At 45.7% G+C, this 14,206-nt stretch overlaps 1 protein-coding gene across 13 annotated transcripts in view; it reads left to right on the top strand.

Moving 5' to 3' along the window:
* The window catches only part of RAB3IL1 (RAB3A interacting protein like 1), a 67,555-nt gene that overhangs the window by 14,949 nt on the left and 38,400 nt on the right, over positions 1-14,206 (top strand). For 12 of the 13 annotated variants that reach the window (XM_083840376.1, XM_083840377.1, XM_083840385.1 and 9 more), the window contains exon 10: positions 359-5,259. In XM_083840376.1, the coding sequence (XP_083696502.1) occupies positions 359-441 (83 nt within the window). In that variant the 3' untranslated portion in view covers positions 442-5,259. The remainder of the gene's footprint in view (positions 1-358; positions 5,260-14,206) is intronic. The other variant, XM_083840378.1, reaches the window with a different exon arrangement.

Genomic DNA, 14,206 nt, shown 5'->3' with positions numbered 1-14,206 from the left:
TTCTGTGAGCCACTTGGGGCAATTCTGAGGCCCTATTCAGCATGACAGGAACGGGGCCAGCTTGGGATCTCCCTGGATCTTTGAGAAACAGCTAAATGACAAAAGAGAGGCACGAGTAGAAGGGATAAGTGCACCTATTCCTTGCCCTTTGGCTCCTTGGGAGCATTGCCCTGGGGTGGAGCTGGTTAGGGGTGACCCGATGGGCCAGTCCTGCTGGACCCTCCAGCATGCCTGCCTCCCTCAGTTGTGGGATGAGCCTGGTGGGGCTGCACAGTGTGACACGAGGTGGTGTTTAGTTATACCTTTCTTACTGATTTTTCTTTCTTTTCTTCTTCCCCACCCACTTTTTGCTTTGTAGTGGAGCTGATGTTCTGGGAGGTTATGCGACTCCGGAGAGAGATGTCTCTGGCCAAACTTGGGTTTTATCCCAACGAGATATAAGCAGATGCCTGGAGCTTGGAAGGAAACTGCTCCTGAGTGAATGACTTGTCAAATGCAGCCTGCCGAACAGAAGAATGAGGTGCCTCTCCAGCAGTGGCCTTGTTCCCTCCCCTACCTCCCTATGCCTGATGCTGATCATGGAGCAAAAAGCACAAGTTCCACCTCCAGCTGTCCCGCTTCTCCAGCTGTGACTGGAGTGCAGCTGCGAAGCTACCCCTTGAGAGCTGGGCTGGTCCTGGCTGCTGGTCCTGGGTGACTGTCTACAGACTGTCCTCTACGGAGACACGCAGTGTATACCCATTGTTTTTAAACTTCTGTTTTTATATGCAATCTGCTTTGGCATAGTCTGAGGCCAGCCATGTGCGAGGCAGGAGTCCTGGGCTCCCTTCTTTGTAAGCAAGTCTTTCAGGACAGATGCTGGCTGTCTGTCCGTTTGTCTATTCCACTCATTCTTTGGGGCAGAGGGTGCTGTTGCCTAGCCATACACATAGGTTCTGCTGACAACTTACTCCTTTAACAGCCCTATAGATTCCAGCAGCACAAAATAATCTTATGGAGAACCATGAACTACCTGTTTCCAAGTTCATCCATGCTCCTTTTAAAGAAGCCTGCAAAAGAAGCTTTCTGCCAGATGAGTCACAAGAGGGGTTTGTTTCTGTTTTTAGCTGGGGATTTGGCACTGGGAACTTGTAATCCAGGCTGGGGGAACAACCAGAGCTGAGCACCTGGGACCTTTGGGAGAAGAAAGCAAGAAGGAAAATTGTATAACTTGCAGCTGGCTGCAGCTTGGCTGCAGTCAGTGCAGGATGTTTTCTCCTGGCCTTGACAATTTGCTGTAGTTGTAGCAGGCAGATGGAGACCTTGGAAAATGTTGCCATGTGACAATCCTTGGTGCAGAATTTCCCCATGGTGCTCCTAGGTACATATGTCACTCACAGACAAATGCCTTTGGTTTGTTACTACTCTGGGCACTGTTCACACTTTGGATAGAAATCACAGTTCCAGGACAGGTTCTTTGTCTCCAGAAAGAGCCTGCCCAGGCTGGGCATAGTCTTGAGGCCAAAATTTCCTCCTTAATATAACAGCAGACCTAGAGATGCATGTCCCTTTGGGAAACCCAGCATCTCTCAGGCTGCCATCCCCAATGAGGAAATTTGAGATGTTTCTGCATGTACACGTGAGGGATGCGACTGTATGTTTCAAAATCCACTGGGAAGGATATCACTTTTCATCTCACCTGGAGTTTCTGCACTCTGGCGTGTCACCCTGTCTCTGCTGTCATCATAACTGCTGTGTTAGCATGTTGGTTCCCAGAACCAGGTTGCTCTCCTCAACTCCATTAAGTTTCATCCTCTCCTGGGAGATGCTGCAGTAGGAATTTTGTATCTTTGCTGTAAGAAATCTGAGCTGCTGTGGTTTTGTCCATGGGAGGGAGGAATAGATTGGGGAACACAGGCTTTGGTTTGGAAGGGTGACTTCACGACACATCCAAGAAAACCTTCCTGTGGAAGACCCCTAGTGAGCACAGGTTTTCCTGTCACTGAGCAGACACTTCCTATATGCCACTGAGTTGCTCCTCAGGGGGCTCCTTTCCTTATAGCACAAATGGTATTATTTGCTAGGGGTTGGTAGCTACGTGACACCTGAGTCCTCATTGTCCCAAGAGCTGGAAGAACACATTCTAAAAATAATCAAATAGCTTTGAATCCACCTCCTTCAGCTCAGAAAAGGCTGACCTGCAGGTGCCAGTTGTTATCACCCTGGTTCTGTTTTCACTTAACACAGCTGAGCTGCCTCTGACTCGTGCTGATCACCCTAACTAGATGAGTGCCTGCATCAGCTACTCTTGGCTGAGGAAATGTGTTTCAAATGTGGAGTAAAAGCCTGGACAATATATCTTCGGGTGAGAATGTGGCTGGGTCTTGAGGCAATGATACCCTACGTTTCTTTTGTTGGTGTCTGCAGACTTGATGTAATTTGGCGTCAGCTTTTGCAGAGGAGAAGATAATAATATCTTTCACCAGCTGCAGATTTCAGGTCAGTTCTAGCCCTGGTAATTTCTCCTTGTATCTGTTCTACCTGAGCTTTTGATCTCTGCATGTCATCCTGTGCCATGAGCTGCTACATTGCACACCAGATGTGCCTACGTTACAGCACTGGGAATGAGATGATCTCCATGTAGGAAATGGCTTGTAGGACAGCCCCCCTCCCAGTGTCACTATGTAAAGCACTTTGAGATAAAAGGAATTAGAGAAATGTATTTAGTTGACTTACATTTAAAGCATAGAGAACAACTTGAAAATTAATATGAAGTCACTCCATTAACAGCAGGATGGGTGCACCCTGCTCTTTAATAAAGGAAAAATAAACGTTTGATATTAACCTCATTAAAGGTCTGGTTGCAGTTCTAGGGGTAGGTTGGTTGAGGAGCATGTGTCTGTGGGAGCTCAGGAGCCAAAAGAAAAATCAAATTTGGCTGGCTCATGACTGAGTGGTTTGATCTAGAATGACGGGCTGGAGTTTTTGGGGAAGGTATTGAGTTCTCCCCCCCCCCCAAAACCTTGCCTCATTTGGGCAGGCTGGGGGTTGATTGTATTCACAGTAAGGCCAAGGGGAAAGGCTGACATGGTGGCAAGCCCTGTGCTGCATGTTTACTGGGGAGGTCTTGTGCTAGAACATGGCTAAAGGCATGGCATTGTGGGGAGGGGGTGTGGGGATGTGTTGACTTCAATCTTGAAGTTGTGGGAGGACTTAGCTTTTCCTTCTGGACTTAATGGTATACCAGCAGCCAAAGAAAGTGACGAAGAGCCTTCTATCAGGGCTGCTGAGCTCGAAGATCCTCTGAAAGCAGCAGTCAGGCAGCTATATGCTCTGTTTCTTTTGCCAGTGTGCCTCTTAAGGGACTAGGTTTTCAACAGTTTTTGTTATCAGTCTGCCTACTCCTGTAGCTGTTTGTTTCTTGACTTCAGCAGGAGGCTAAGTGACAGTATTTTGGTAACAAGCAGTGTTTTTCACAGGCATTTCTTATTACAAGGCAGGCCTGTGTGGTTCTTGCTAAGTGAGACTGAGGTCTGCTCAGCTGTGGTCTCTTTTACTGGCCTGAAGCACTGCATGGGTTACCCTGGCTATCCCAAAGGCTGGTTAATTCAAGGATCTTCCTCCTTCCTTGCAGAGCAGTCTCCTGCTTTTCCTAGCACCAAGTGAAGACAGAACTGATGGGTGCGTTTCAGAGGCTGCTATTACAAATGCACCCTTAATGATATAGCATGAAGACTTGGCTGGGTAGGTTTTTGGCCTATGGACTCCACAGCTTTCTAGTTCATGTTTAACTTTTCTAGCTGTGCCTGGCTTGCCCTTGTGTGGTGCAGCAGCTGGAAAGGTGCTGTGGCTCTCAAGGATAAACATCCACTAAGCAGTTTTTAAGTCTGATGAGCAGGAGACTGGGCAGCAAAATACTTCACAGAGCTGACGCAGAAATAACTTGTGTTTTTCCCAGTGGACTTCTCAGTTTCCTTCCCCTGCTGAGCTGTGATTTAACTTGAATGCTGAGGTGACTTTTCATCCTGTGAGGTTGGGGAGGGCCAAAAGGTAACTCAAACACCAAATGCAGTTTTATCCCCACTAGAACCAGCTGCTGGGATTTATTAATTCTTCGAGGAGAGGCTGAGATAGTTGGGGTTTCTTCAGTTTAGAGAAGAGATGGCTTTGGGGAGACTTCATAGTGGCTTTCTGTTACCTAAAGGATGCCTACAGGAAATCTGGAGGGGCGCTTGTCAGGGAGTGGTGATAGGACAAGGAGTAATGGCTTTAAACTAAAAGAGGATAGGTTTAGACCAGATATTAGGAAGAAATTCTTTACTATGTGTGTGGTGAGGCACTGGCACAGGCTGCCCAGAGAAGCTGTGGTTGCCCCATCCCTGGAGGTGCCCAAGGCCAGGCTGGATGGGGCTTTTGGGTGGGAGGTGTCCACTGCCCATGGCAGGGGGGTTTGAGCTAGATGGTCTTTAGGTCCTTTCCAACCCAAACCATTCTATGAAATTAGTTGAAATGAGAGGCCACTCAGACTTTACCTGGAGCCTGCTTTACGTTTCCAAATAAATACAGCTCCTGCAGACCCTTTCTTGTCCTTCATAACCTTCTAGGAGAAGGGGGACTGTGGCTGGGTCATCATTATTTGTGGACACACATGACAGGCAGCTCTCTGTGGTACAGAAGAGGCAGGCACAAGTGATAGGTGGCAGCTGGTTGCTGTCGCAGTGTGTGCCTGACCTGTGGCAGCAGCCCTCAGACTTCTCAGGTTGGGAAGTGAGGCTGCTCTGGCTTCAGTAAAATCATTTGCTCTCCTCTTTACCTGTGGAAGTTAACAAGGAAGATCTCTTGTATTGCTGTGATGACTGTGGAGGGGAAAACAGGAGATCAAAGGCCTTTGGGAAACGAAACAGAGGTACAGAGCAGAAAACAGCATTAGGCCTCACATTAGTAACACTTGGTGAGGCCTCCAAATAACCCTGCCATCCTTTACTCCTTGTAAAATCCTTCTACAATCTTGTATAAACGGGGGTGTTGCCTTCCTTTAATAGGAGGAGTGGTCTATTACCACAGCTCTCAGGCTTCTCTGATCAGTTTAGGCTGGTGAGGGTAAGATTTACCCTGACTGGATTCACTCTCATTGGCATCAGATCTCATGGGAGGGAGGGAGAGCCACCAGAGGCAGCTCAGTTTCCAGAGTCACCCAGAGGGAAGGACCTGCCACCTCTGAGACGTGGAGAACACCGACAGGTAGCAGTGACGCTTGCCTGGCCCTGAGGCCAGCAGCAGGTACGATGGAGTAGTTGGGAGGGCTGGCCTCCTCCTGCCATAGCCCTGTGGTGCTGCCCTGCTCGGCTGCTCTGTGCTTTTCAACTTCTGTCCTGTGTTAAAGCGGGTGCAGTTTGGATTGAGAGCTGTCTCCAGAGTGGGAGATCTGTAAATAATCTTACGGATTCTGTGTTTAAAAAGTAATGTAATTGGCCCTCCCAGTGCAGCGTGGCCTTGGTGTTCTGTCAGGCAGCCACAAGAGGGCAGAGGCAGCCCAGGCAGGGCCGTCCTCCACCCCTGTGCACCCTGCCTTGGCGGGCAGAGAGCTTCCCTGCGAGCAAGGAGCATCCTCGGAGCCTTTCTCCCTTCTCTTCCTGCCTTGGAGAAGGTTTTGTGCCTGCAGGCTTGGCTTCTGCAGCCTCTTGGCAGGTGTGCTTCTGTAGCCTTCCTTCCCTGCCAGCAGTAAGAGTTGGTGTTAGCCCAGGAGAACAGCACCCAGCTGATTTTGGGTTCTTGTGTATTCAGTACCAACCCTTCAGTAGTATTGAAATGCCTTGCTGAAGTGTGCTTTGTCAGGAGTGCCTCACAACACCTGGGTTCCCCTTCACTGCTGTCGTGCCCAAAGCCATGTTGTGTCCTGCTGAGGGACACTTGAGAGGGTATTATTAAGCTAGTTGTCAGGCCTCTGTTACTGAGATGAAGAGCACTGAAATAAAGAGCCCTCACCCTCTCCCTAGTGGAGAACAGAAGGTAAGGAGTAGAATCACCTAAATGTCCTTTTTCCTCATTGTGTTTTGGGCAGGCTGCTATGTCTTCGGCAAAATGGTTGTGGGGAGGTAGCAGCTAGGCAGCAGTATGCGATGCCTGTTACCTGTGGTGTCTGCCTGGCCCAGGGCCATCCTCTCAGTATTATTTCTCGCCCTGACTCTGCAGAATTCACAAGCAGACAGTCAGAGACGAGAGAGTCCCATGGTCTCCCACCCTCCGCAGGGCAGGGCTGCAGGAACGTGCCTGCAGAACGGCATGAAACCGCATGCCTGACACCTCTCTCCCTGTGCAAGCAGACTGAGCTTTTTGGCACAGTCATCAGATTGTGCTCCCATGGCCTTCAGCCATCACACTGCTTTGAATTTGGGTCTTGACCTTAAGAGCCTCCTTTGATCCCCTTTTCCTTTCTCTAATACCATCTTCCAGAGCCCAACTCTTCAATGCTATGGAGAAGTTTGTTCCTCTCTGGGATTTGTTTCCTTGGTCCTCCAACCAATCCCACGTCCTGCACAGGATGGTTTGACCTTGCAGTCTTATTGACAGTGCTTTCTACACAGTCTGGTGGCTGCATTAAATGTAATTCAGTCTCAAAGGCAGGACAGGCTTTCTGTGTCCTTTGGGCAGAGTCTCCAGGTCCTTTTGTGCAAGCTGCTGTATGAATAGCATTTCTCGTTGTGTCCATCTGCATCGACAACCTCTGCTAGTCTGTCCTGAGCTAAAAAAAAAAAACAGCTTCAAAGGGATAGTAGTAGACATTTGTCTATGTAGATGTGTTTGCCTTGCTTGAAGGACAGTGAGCAAAACCACTGGAGAGGAAACCATCGTTTCTCTTCCTCTTTCCCTCCTAAATCCTTTTTCCTTGCAATAAAGAAGAAAGAAGTTTTTATATCTGGAGGTCTGTATCCACAAATCTGCCTTTGTGTAATTCCCTTTACTTTATCATGCTCTGTAAACAGAAAAGCATGTTTGACCTCAATCTCTTCTTAGAGCTGTTGGGGAAGAGGACAGGTGGGAGCAGGATGTCTATTTGTCCTGGAGATGCCCTGATAACAAGTGCACCAGAGAAGGGTGTGCTGTGAAGAACAGTGGTCCTTGTGACGATTCACGCAGAGCCTTAGCCAACTTGAGTGATGAAGTTTTGTAGCAGTATTTTAAATATGTAGATTTACAAGTACAAACGTACTCATACCTTGATAGTATGTCCATTGTGCCACCAGCATCTTCATCGTCAGCCTCTAATGTCGGTTAATATCGGAGGTTAGGGTTGTGCACAATGAGGTGCTTTTTTTGGCACTTAGATGTTAATACACATTTAAGTGCAGAATTTAGCGGACTTTGAATGGCAAGAAGAGAGATACCGGGATCGGGAGCCTAGAGATATGGTTGCTCTTGGGAATTCCCTGGAATTGCGCCTCTTGTCCTTTACCTTTCCTTCGAGGTTACTCAGGGTTTGCAAAGGACCGTAAATCAGGCTGCCTTTGCACGGGAGGTCAGGCTGTCCTCAAATACACTTTGAAATGAAGGTTTCTGGGAACGAACAAATTAAACGCTTTCTACTAGTTTCAGGTGCAGTCAAGGAGAAGGGAGGAGGTAAGCAGGTGGCCTCAACTGCTCATAAAAGCCTACTATTTCAATGCTTTCATGATGACTAGTAAGTTTCCTTTGTGACAAATATGTTAAAACAGTGAAAATTATTGCTGATAGGCAGTGTTCTGTAAGCCATGGAGAAATTCCAGTTATTCTGGGTATCTGGGTAGTGTGGCCCTGCCAGGAAGAAGTCAATATCCTGGCACAACTCTGAAGTTGCACGTGGCACAGTGAACTGGGGCTGATCAGCTCTGCCAAGCCAACACGTTCCTAATAGGAGCAGTCCCTGTGGTGCCACTGGTGCTGGGTGCCAAGAGGTCAGTTTTGCTATCCATCACGTCAGTATTTCCATGTTTGAGTAAGGGCTATTGGGCTGAACTGAAAGGAGCTGGAATGCTGACTTTAGTCAGCCTGTTTAAGATGGACTTTGTGCTGTCTTACATAATTTTGCAGGCTTGTCAGAAGCCAAAATAAGCCCCCGTGTAATTCCCCTCACTGTAAGAGGTAAGTCAGATAACAGGATGCTTTGTGGCCCTGCTTGCTCTGTGACTTTAATGATACCCTTTGGATTTTGGTCACCAGTGAAATGCTACATTTGTGTGCCTGTTTCTTGTGGAGTGGGTCCAGCAGAAGGCTCAAGTGTGCCGTTATGTGCTTTATAGTGAGGTTGAATGGGCTTGGTGAGCAGTGAAGCCCCTTCTAGAAGAGCTGATGTGAGCCACAAGGAATTGAGGTACTGTAGCCCACGCATAACGCCTGAGAATGGGCTGTGGTAAAAAAAAAAAAAAAAACAACTGCAAAGCATATGCAGCAGGCAGGTTGGCTAAGCACCAAAAGATGTGTCCTCTTCTCATAAGAAAGATTAGCAGGAAGGTAGACAGGTGTGAGGGGAATAAGGGCAACTCTGATAATGATGAAAGTCTGGGAAGGAGATGTTAATTTTTAACTTCCTTTTGGCCAGGTAGAAACTGAAATGATTCCCCATGCAGAAGAAGCTATCAGATTGGGTTAGATGAATGGGTAAAGTTGACTTGTTGGTACACGTCTGGTTACTTGTAAGTAACTTCAAAGACAGAAGAGTTGTTCACAGCCATTTGTGGAACAGCAGAAAGCCCCCAAAACAGCTCATTAAAGGGAGCTCAGAAGCTAGAGGAAATACCATCGGTGCTCCCACTCCATCCAGTAACTGCCCCAATCCCCTGAAGTCCCTTTTGACAGCCTTCAGGCTTCTCTCAGCAATTTCATAACTGCCAGCCTGAATTATCACCAAGGGGTAATAATCGGAGGGGTGAACCAGGCCAGGAAGTTTCCTGGTAATGTCCCTGACGCGGGCCCCAGGTAGGCAGCAGACTTATGGCCGACATATGGGGCCCTCTGTTCCCCTCAGAAGGGAGTTGCCTATGACCATTACCCTTCTTTCCTTCTTGGTGGAGGCAGTCTTGAGGTGTGGAGTCAACTTCCAGTTGACCTCCTTTCCCTAGACAGCCTTCTGTATGGACTTTCTCCCACATCCTCACCATCCTGTCCCTGGAGCTCCAGGGCCTCAAACCTATTGAGTAAGGGCACCTGGGGAGGTGAGGCAGGTAGGGAGGGGGCTCGCCTGTGACACCGAGCAGGGACCTGTTTCCATTCCTCCCCATCTCCCAGGTCCCCTCTGTCTGTCTGCCTGACAGTGACAGGGCAGGGTGTCCCCCAATATTTGGGGTATATCGCCCCAGTGCCTTTCCCGCAGGCATGGCAGGGAGTTGCCTCAGCAGTCTGACTCTTGCTCACACACCCTTTTGGCCCGATCTCTCCTCCCTGTTTTGTGTGTGATTCAATTTCATACCGCGGTGTAGACTGGTGAAACATGTCTTTGCTTTCTGTTTATGGATTTCCAGTTAAACAGACAGAAATGTTAATGGGATAAAGAAAAGAGAAGAAACAGAAAAGAGAAACCTATAATTTCTTTTGCTTTTTTTCCTCGTTTTCCATGGGCCAGGATCAGGCATCACTGAAAAGTTTTTTTTTTTTTTTTTTTTTTTTGCGGTAAGTTATTTAAAACAAACACCACCACCACTACCAAACAACAAAAAAAACCCAAGTCCATCACAGCTTAAACAAATAGTCCCAACTAATGCCATAGTGGATGATATTTAAATGGGAACTGGGGAAACAAAACAGGGAAGAACAGGTGACTTGTCCAAGGTCAAAGGCAGAATCTGATGCTGCAGAATTCAAGCCCAGACATTGTTTTCAGGCAAATTGTTGATTTTTGCAGGGATACGAAAGGGGTCACGGAGGAATGCTGTCATGAAAAATGAATGCACTAATTCTGAAGTCATCCTGAAGGTGTTTTGCCCTCTAGCCATGTTGCACTGAATTTCAGTTACATGCATTACCAAATGTATTTTTGTTAATATTATGTGAACTTAACCATGATCTGGGTACAAGAACGAGCAAGTGATTTGAATCAGTATTAGCAGCTGAACCTTCAAGTATGCCTGTGCTTTTTTGCTCCCCTGGATTGATGGTGAAGCCTAGACTTTGCTGCTTATGTCCATTTGGGGTCATGAATATGGCCCAAAGGTCTGTTGACTTGCAAGGGGCTATAATTTCAAGTCAGAGTGCCTGATCTGGAGTTACTTATAGGACCAGGCAGGAGGAACTGGCCGTTCTGCACAGCTCCCTGCTGAGAAACCAACAGTGTTTTCTACAGATTCAGGAATCAAATTTTCAGGCTTCTTCAAGCATCTGTAAGCAATGATTCATTTATTTATTAGTATAGTTTTTTTAACTATTCTAATTGTTATTATAATCAGTCTAATTACTCTCCTAAGCATGTTCTTCTCGTCTCAGCTGACACATTTACATCACAATGGCAGTGACTTCCAAAATCACTCAGAAACCTCTTCACTGGAGATGATATGCTTTCCTGATCTGGGATGTTTCTTGGCACAGAAGAGGGCTGAAATGATTTCATAAGCTGCAATATGGACTTATGCTGAGAGGGCGGTAAAATGGCACAGAGAAGGGCTCATATGAAGATTCCCAGTGAAGTAGGTTGATTCAGGCCAGACCGAAAAGTTGTAAAGCATTATTTGTATATTATACAAATGTGCAGTTATTGGATGTTATTTGTATGTTACACAAATGTGCAATACCCAGGACCCATGCACAGAGGCTCTGGCTTTGTTATGGTCACTGGTCACTGATAGTAAGCCAAAATCACAGGAGAGACAGTACAGTAGGGTGGTTGTGTTTTACATGAGATGGGTCACTGCTCAGTGCCACAGAGGAGTGTGGATCTGGGCACAAGATAGTTGTTTTGCTTGTCTGATTCATTCATTAACTTCGGCTACACCCATTACAACTAGGACATGTGCAATTACAAGCAATTACTGTGATTAATCTTCTCATTGTCATATAAATTCAGCACCTGGCCAGTAATGTGCGTAGTTGTCTGTGCTAAGGATGATGCCTCAGGCAAGGGTTATGCTTCTGTGTAAGGTTCCCTTTCATTTGCCGTTTTCCCACTCATTTCTTGAGTCTTGAATTTCTGCTGAGCCTTCCTTGTCTTTTTTGGCTTGACCTGAGTAATCTGTTTGACGTTCAAACATCAGTTGTGAGCTGTCAATGGGAGAGCTCTGCTACAAAATTGCACGGTCTTTAAGGCAAAAAGCCATCATTCAATTCAGTGGAGCAAAAAGCCGTCATTCACATCAGCAGATCTTCCTCATATTTGCAACCAAGCAACCTCTGCAGGGGTTAGATGGCACCTTGATTTATAAAAGAGATTGCTGACTTTGGATCTTGATTGAAGCCAAGGTATTGTTATTCACAGTAAAGTCTTGAATGCTGGATACCCTTATCTCTTAGTATCTCACAATTAACCCCAGGCAGGAGTGAAATTCCTCTGAACTAAGTGGCTAATTCTGATCAACAAGTGCAGTACAAGTTATTGTGGGCTTGCGCAAAAAATGTCTCCAGCAAAACTGGGCTTTGGGCTCCACATTTGTTCTCAGCTTCTTGCTGGCCATCTGGAAATGGATACACGTGCTGTCTAATTCTGTAGCTGGCTGTTGGACCCCTGGCTCTTTGGGGTGCTAGGAAAGGCTTTTTGATACAGAACAAAGCTGTAATTTAGGATTTGTTCAGTGATCAGAGAAGGCTTTGAATTTAATGCCTGATTGACAGGCACTCCATTCTCTCAATGAGTCCAGAAAAAAAAAAACACACATTAACTAAAGGTAAAAAGTTGGATAACATTAATTTTATGGTTCCATTTTATATTGCTGTTTACACATAGCACTTGTTACCGTAAAAGCTAACTTATCCTACCCATAATCACTGGACTTGCACCAAGATATTTCAAGAAACAAACTTAACTTTCCTTACACGTCATGAGTCGGCCTGCGTATCTTTGAACAGGGTCCCAGTTATGAGATTTTTTTCTGCATTTCATCTTGCTGGTCACATCAGGGTGTGTGTTTTTGCTGGAATGCATTTTAGTAGTCGTTTCCTTCGAGTTAGGCTTGCCAACAAATTTCTTGTCTTTGTTCCTGTTTCTAGTAGTAAACTGCGTTGTTTAACACAGATATGTCTGTTTTTTAGCAGAGAGAGTTTAATGTTCCCAGAGGTAGAGTTACGTGTTTCTTAATGTAACTGATACGCTATAGTAATAATTGGAATGGCACTATGGCTGTTTTACATTATATTTATAGGGAAAAGTGAAGTATGTAGTAAATATTGCAGCCCTTGGTCTGTATCTTTGAACTGTTGGACTAGCATCACTAATATTTTCCTATAAACCCATATAAAAATAGATGTCTGCTATCTTTATTCAGGATTACAGATGACTATTTTTAAATCAAACCTTTTGAATGACTCAGATTTTCAGCTTGAGTACACTGCTATTGCTCAGACAAAATGAATTGAGACAATTCATGGCTCAGTCTATAAGACATGTAGAAACGATTCCTTTACAGAAAAGATAAATCACCTACACTGCAATCTCAGCTGTGTATTTACATTTAACTCAGTAGATTTCTCGCTCTGAAATGGGAAATAAGTGAGTTTATCCTGTAGCTCTTATCTGTGTAATTGTTTTCATGTTGTTTCTGGTTAGTGTCTATCCACACCCATCCTAATTCTGTCAGCAAGTAAAATGTAAAAATATTAACTTCTGTACATAAATGAGTCCTTTTCATAATTATCTTCTCCTCCCTGTGTCATTCAGCTGTCTTGTAATGGTTCTACTTCAGCAAGAGGCTGAGCAGCATGACAAACTTCTTTTTAGACCTTGCCAATTATAAATCTCTCTATTCTTAGGACATTAAGCAGCTTAAAGAGAGCTGGAACTGAAGATCTGGTTGCCTGGCGTACGAGTATTTAACATAAGAGTTTTAGGCATGTTTTATGTTGATTTCGTGCCTTAGATTGCTTACCATGCACGTGCATTGCAAGGGAGGGAAGAAATTGAAAGGCTTAATTTCAGCTAACCTGGGGAAAGTTTAGTCAGTCACAAGTGAGGAGGTGAACTTTGGACAAGCAGAGCTGAAGTCTGTGAAAGCTAAAATTTGGAAAAGTGGATAGCTTGCCACACTTCAGCTAATGCTTGCGGATTCCCAGCAGAGATACAAGCACTGCATAAAATCAGGAAGTGTTTTAGTATGGCTGGCACAGGTGGCTTGAGCGTAGGCATCTTAATCCAGGGTGTGCACTCAGAATTATCAGGTCCTTGTTCCCCTTCAAACTATGCTGCGTAGGGATGCTCGGAGGTTCTGGGAACAGTTGCACCAGGGAGAAAAGCCAGATGGTGTATCAATTTGCAACAGTTTGCTTTTGTGTAAGAGCTTCTTCTGTTTGTATTAGGGGATTGTGTTTACTCTAGGATCAAATAGAAGTCCTAATAATCGAGCAAGGTGGGGTCACTTTCTGTTTTGAGTTCTATGACTTCTCATGGAGTGCTTTCTCTGCAGAATGAGTTTACCTATGAAGCAATTAATGTGTACTCTGGGAAAGGGGTATTGATTTAATGTAACAGGTAACCACGGACTGTCCTCCCCTGACTTATCACTTTGTCGTCTGATCTGGGACAGCCTATGTGGTTCCTACTCACAGACTTTGTCCATTGTTATGTGCCTCTGCAGCTGGCGATTCAGTTCAGGCAGGTTTATTTGCAAGGACAGGCTCCCAGTTCCATTAAACGTGACTGCGTTGAAGCCCCTGGGCTGACCTGAAGCCCACTGATTCCATTCGATCAAGCTGCCAGTTAGAAAAGCCACTGCAGGCTGCTTGCTACAACACTGTAGTAAGCCATTAGGGGGTAGGAAAAAAATGGCTTTCAGACAAATTGCAAGAAGCTTCTACAGAAGTTTTCGTGTAATTATTTTTTCCTCCTCTGCCTCCCTGAAGTGTCTGGAGACTGTATTCGAATGTTCGGACAAATCTTTCTCAATGGAAATAAATCATTTTATTTGGTGACTGTTCCCAAGACATTGCTACTGTTCCTGGGCTTTGTGAAGGGTAGCAAAGAAATCTGTCTATTGTCAATGCCATAAAAGTAATTTCATTAATTTCACCCCGTGCAATGGAAAAGAGGCTTTCCACAACAGCGCTGCAGTGACTCTGG

Source organism: Anser anser (genome assembly GCF_964211835.1).
Source record: "Anser anser genome assembly, chromosome: 5".
Classification (NCBI taxonomy): domain Eukaryota; kingdom Metazoa; phylum Chordata; class Aves; order Anseriformes; family Anatidae; genus Anser; species Anser anser.
Note: the sequence above shows the minus strand (reverse complement) of the source record. Positions and strands in the feature narration are given on the sequence as shown.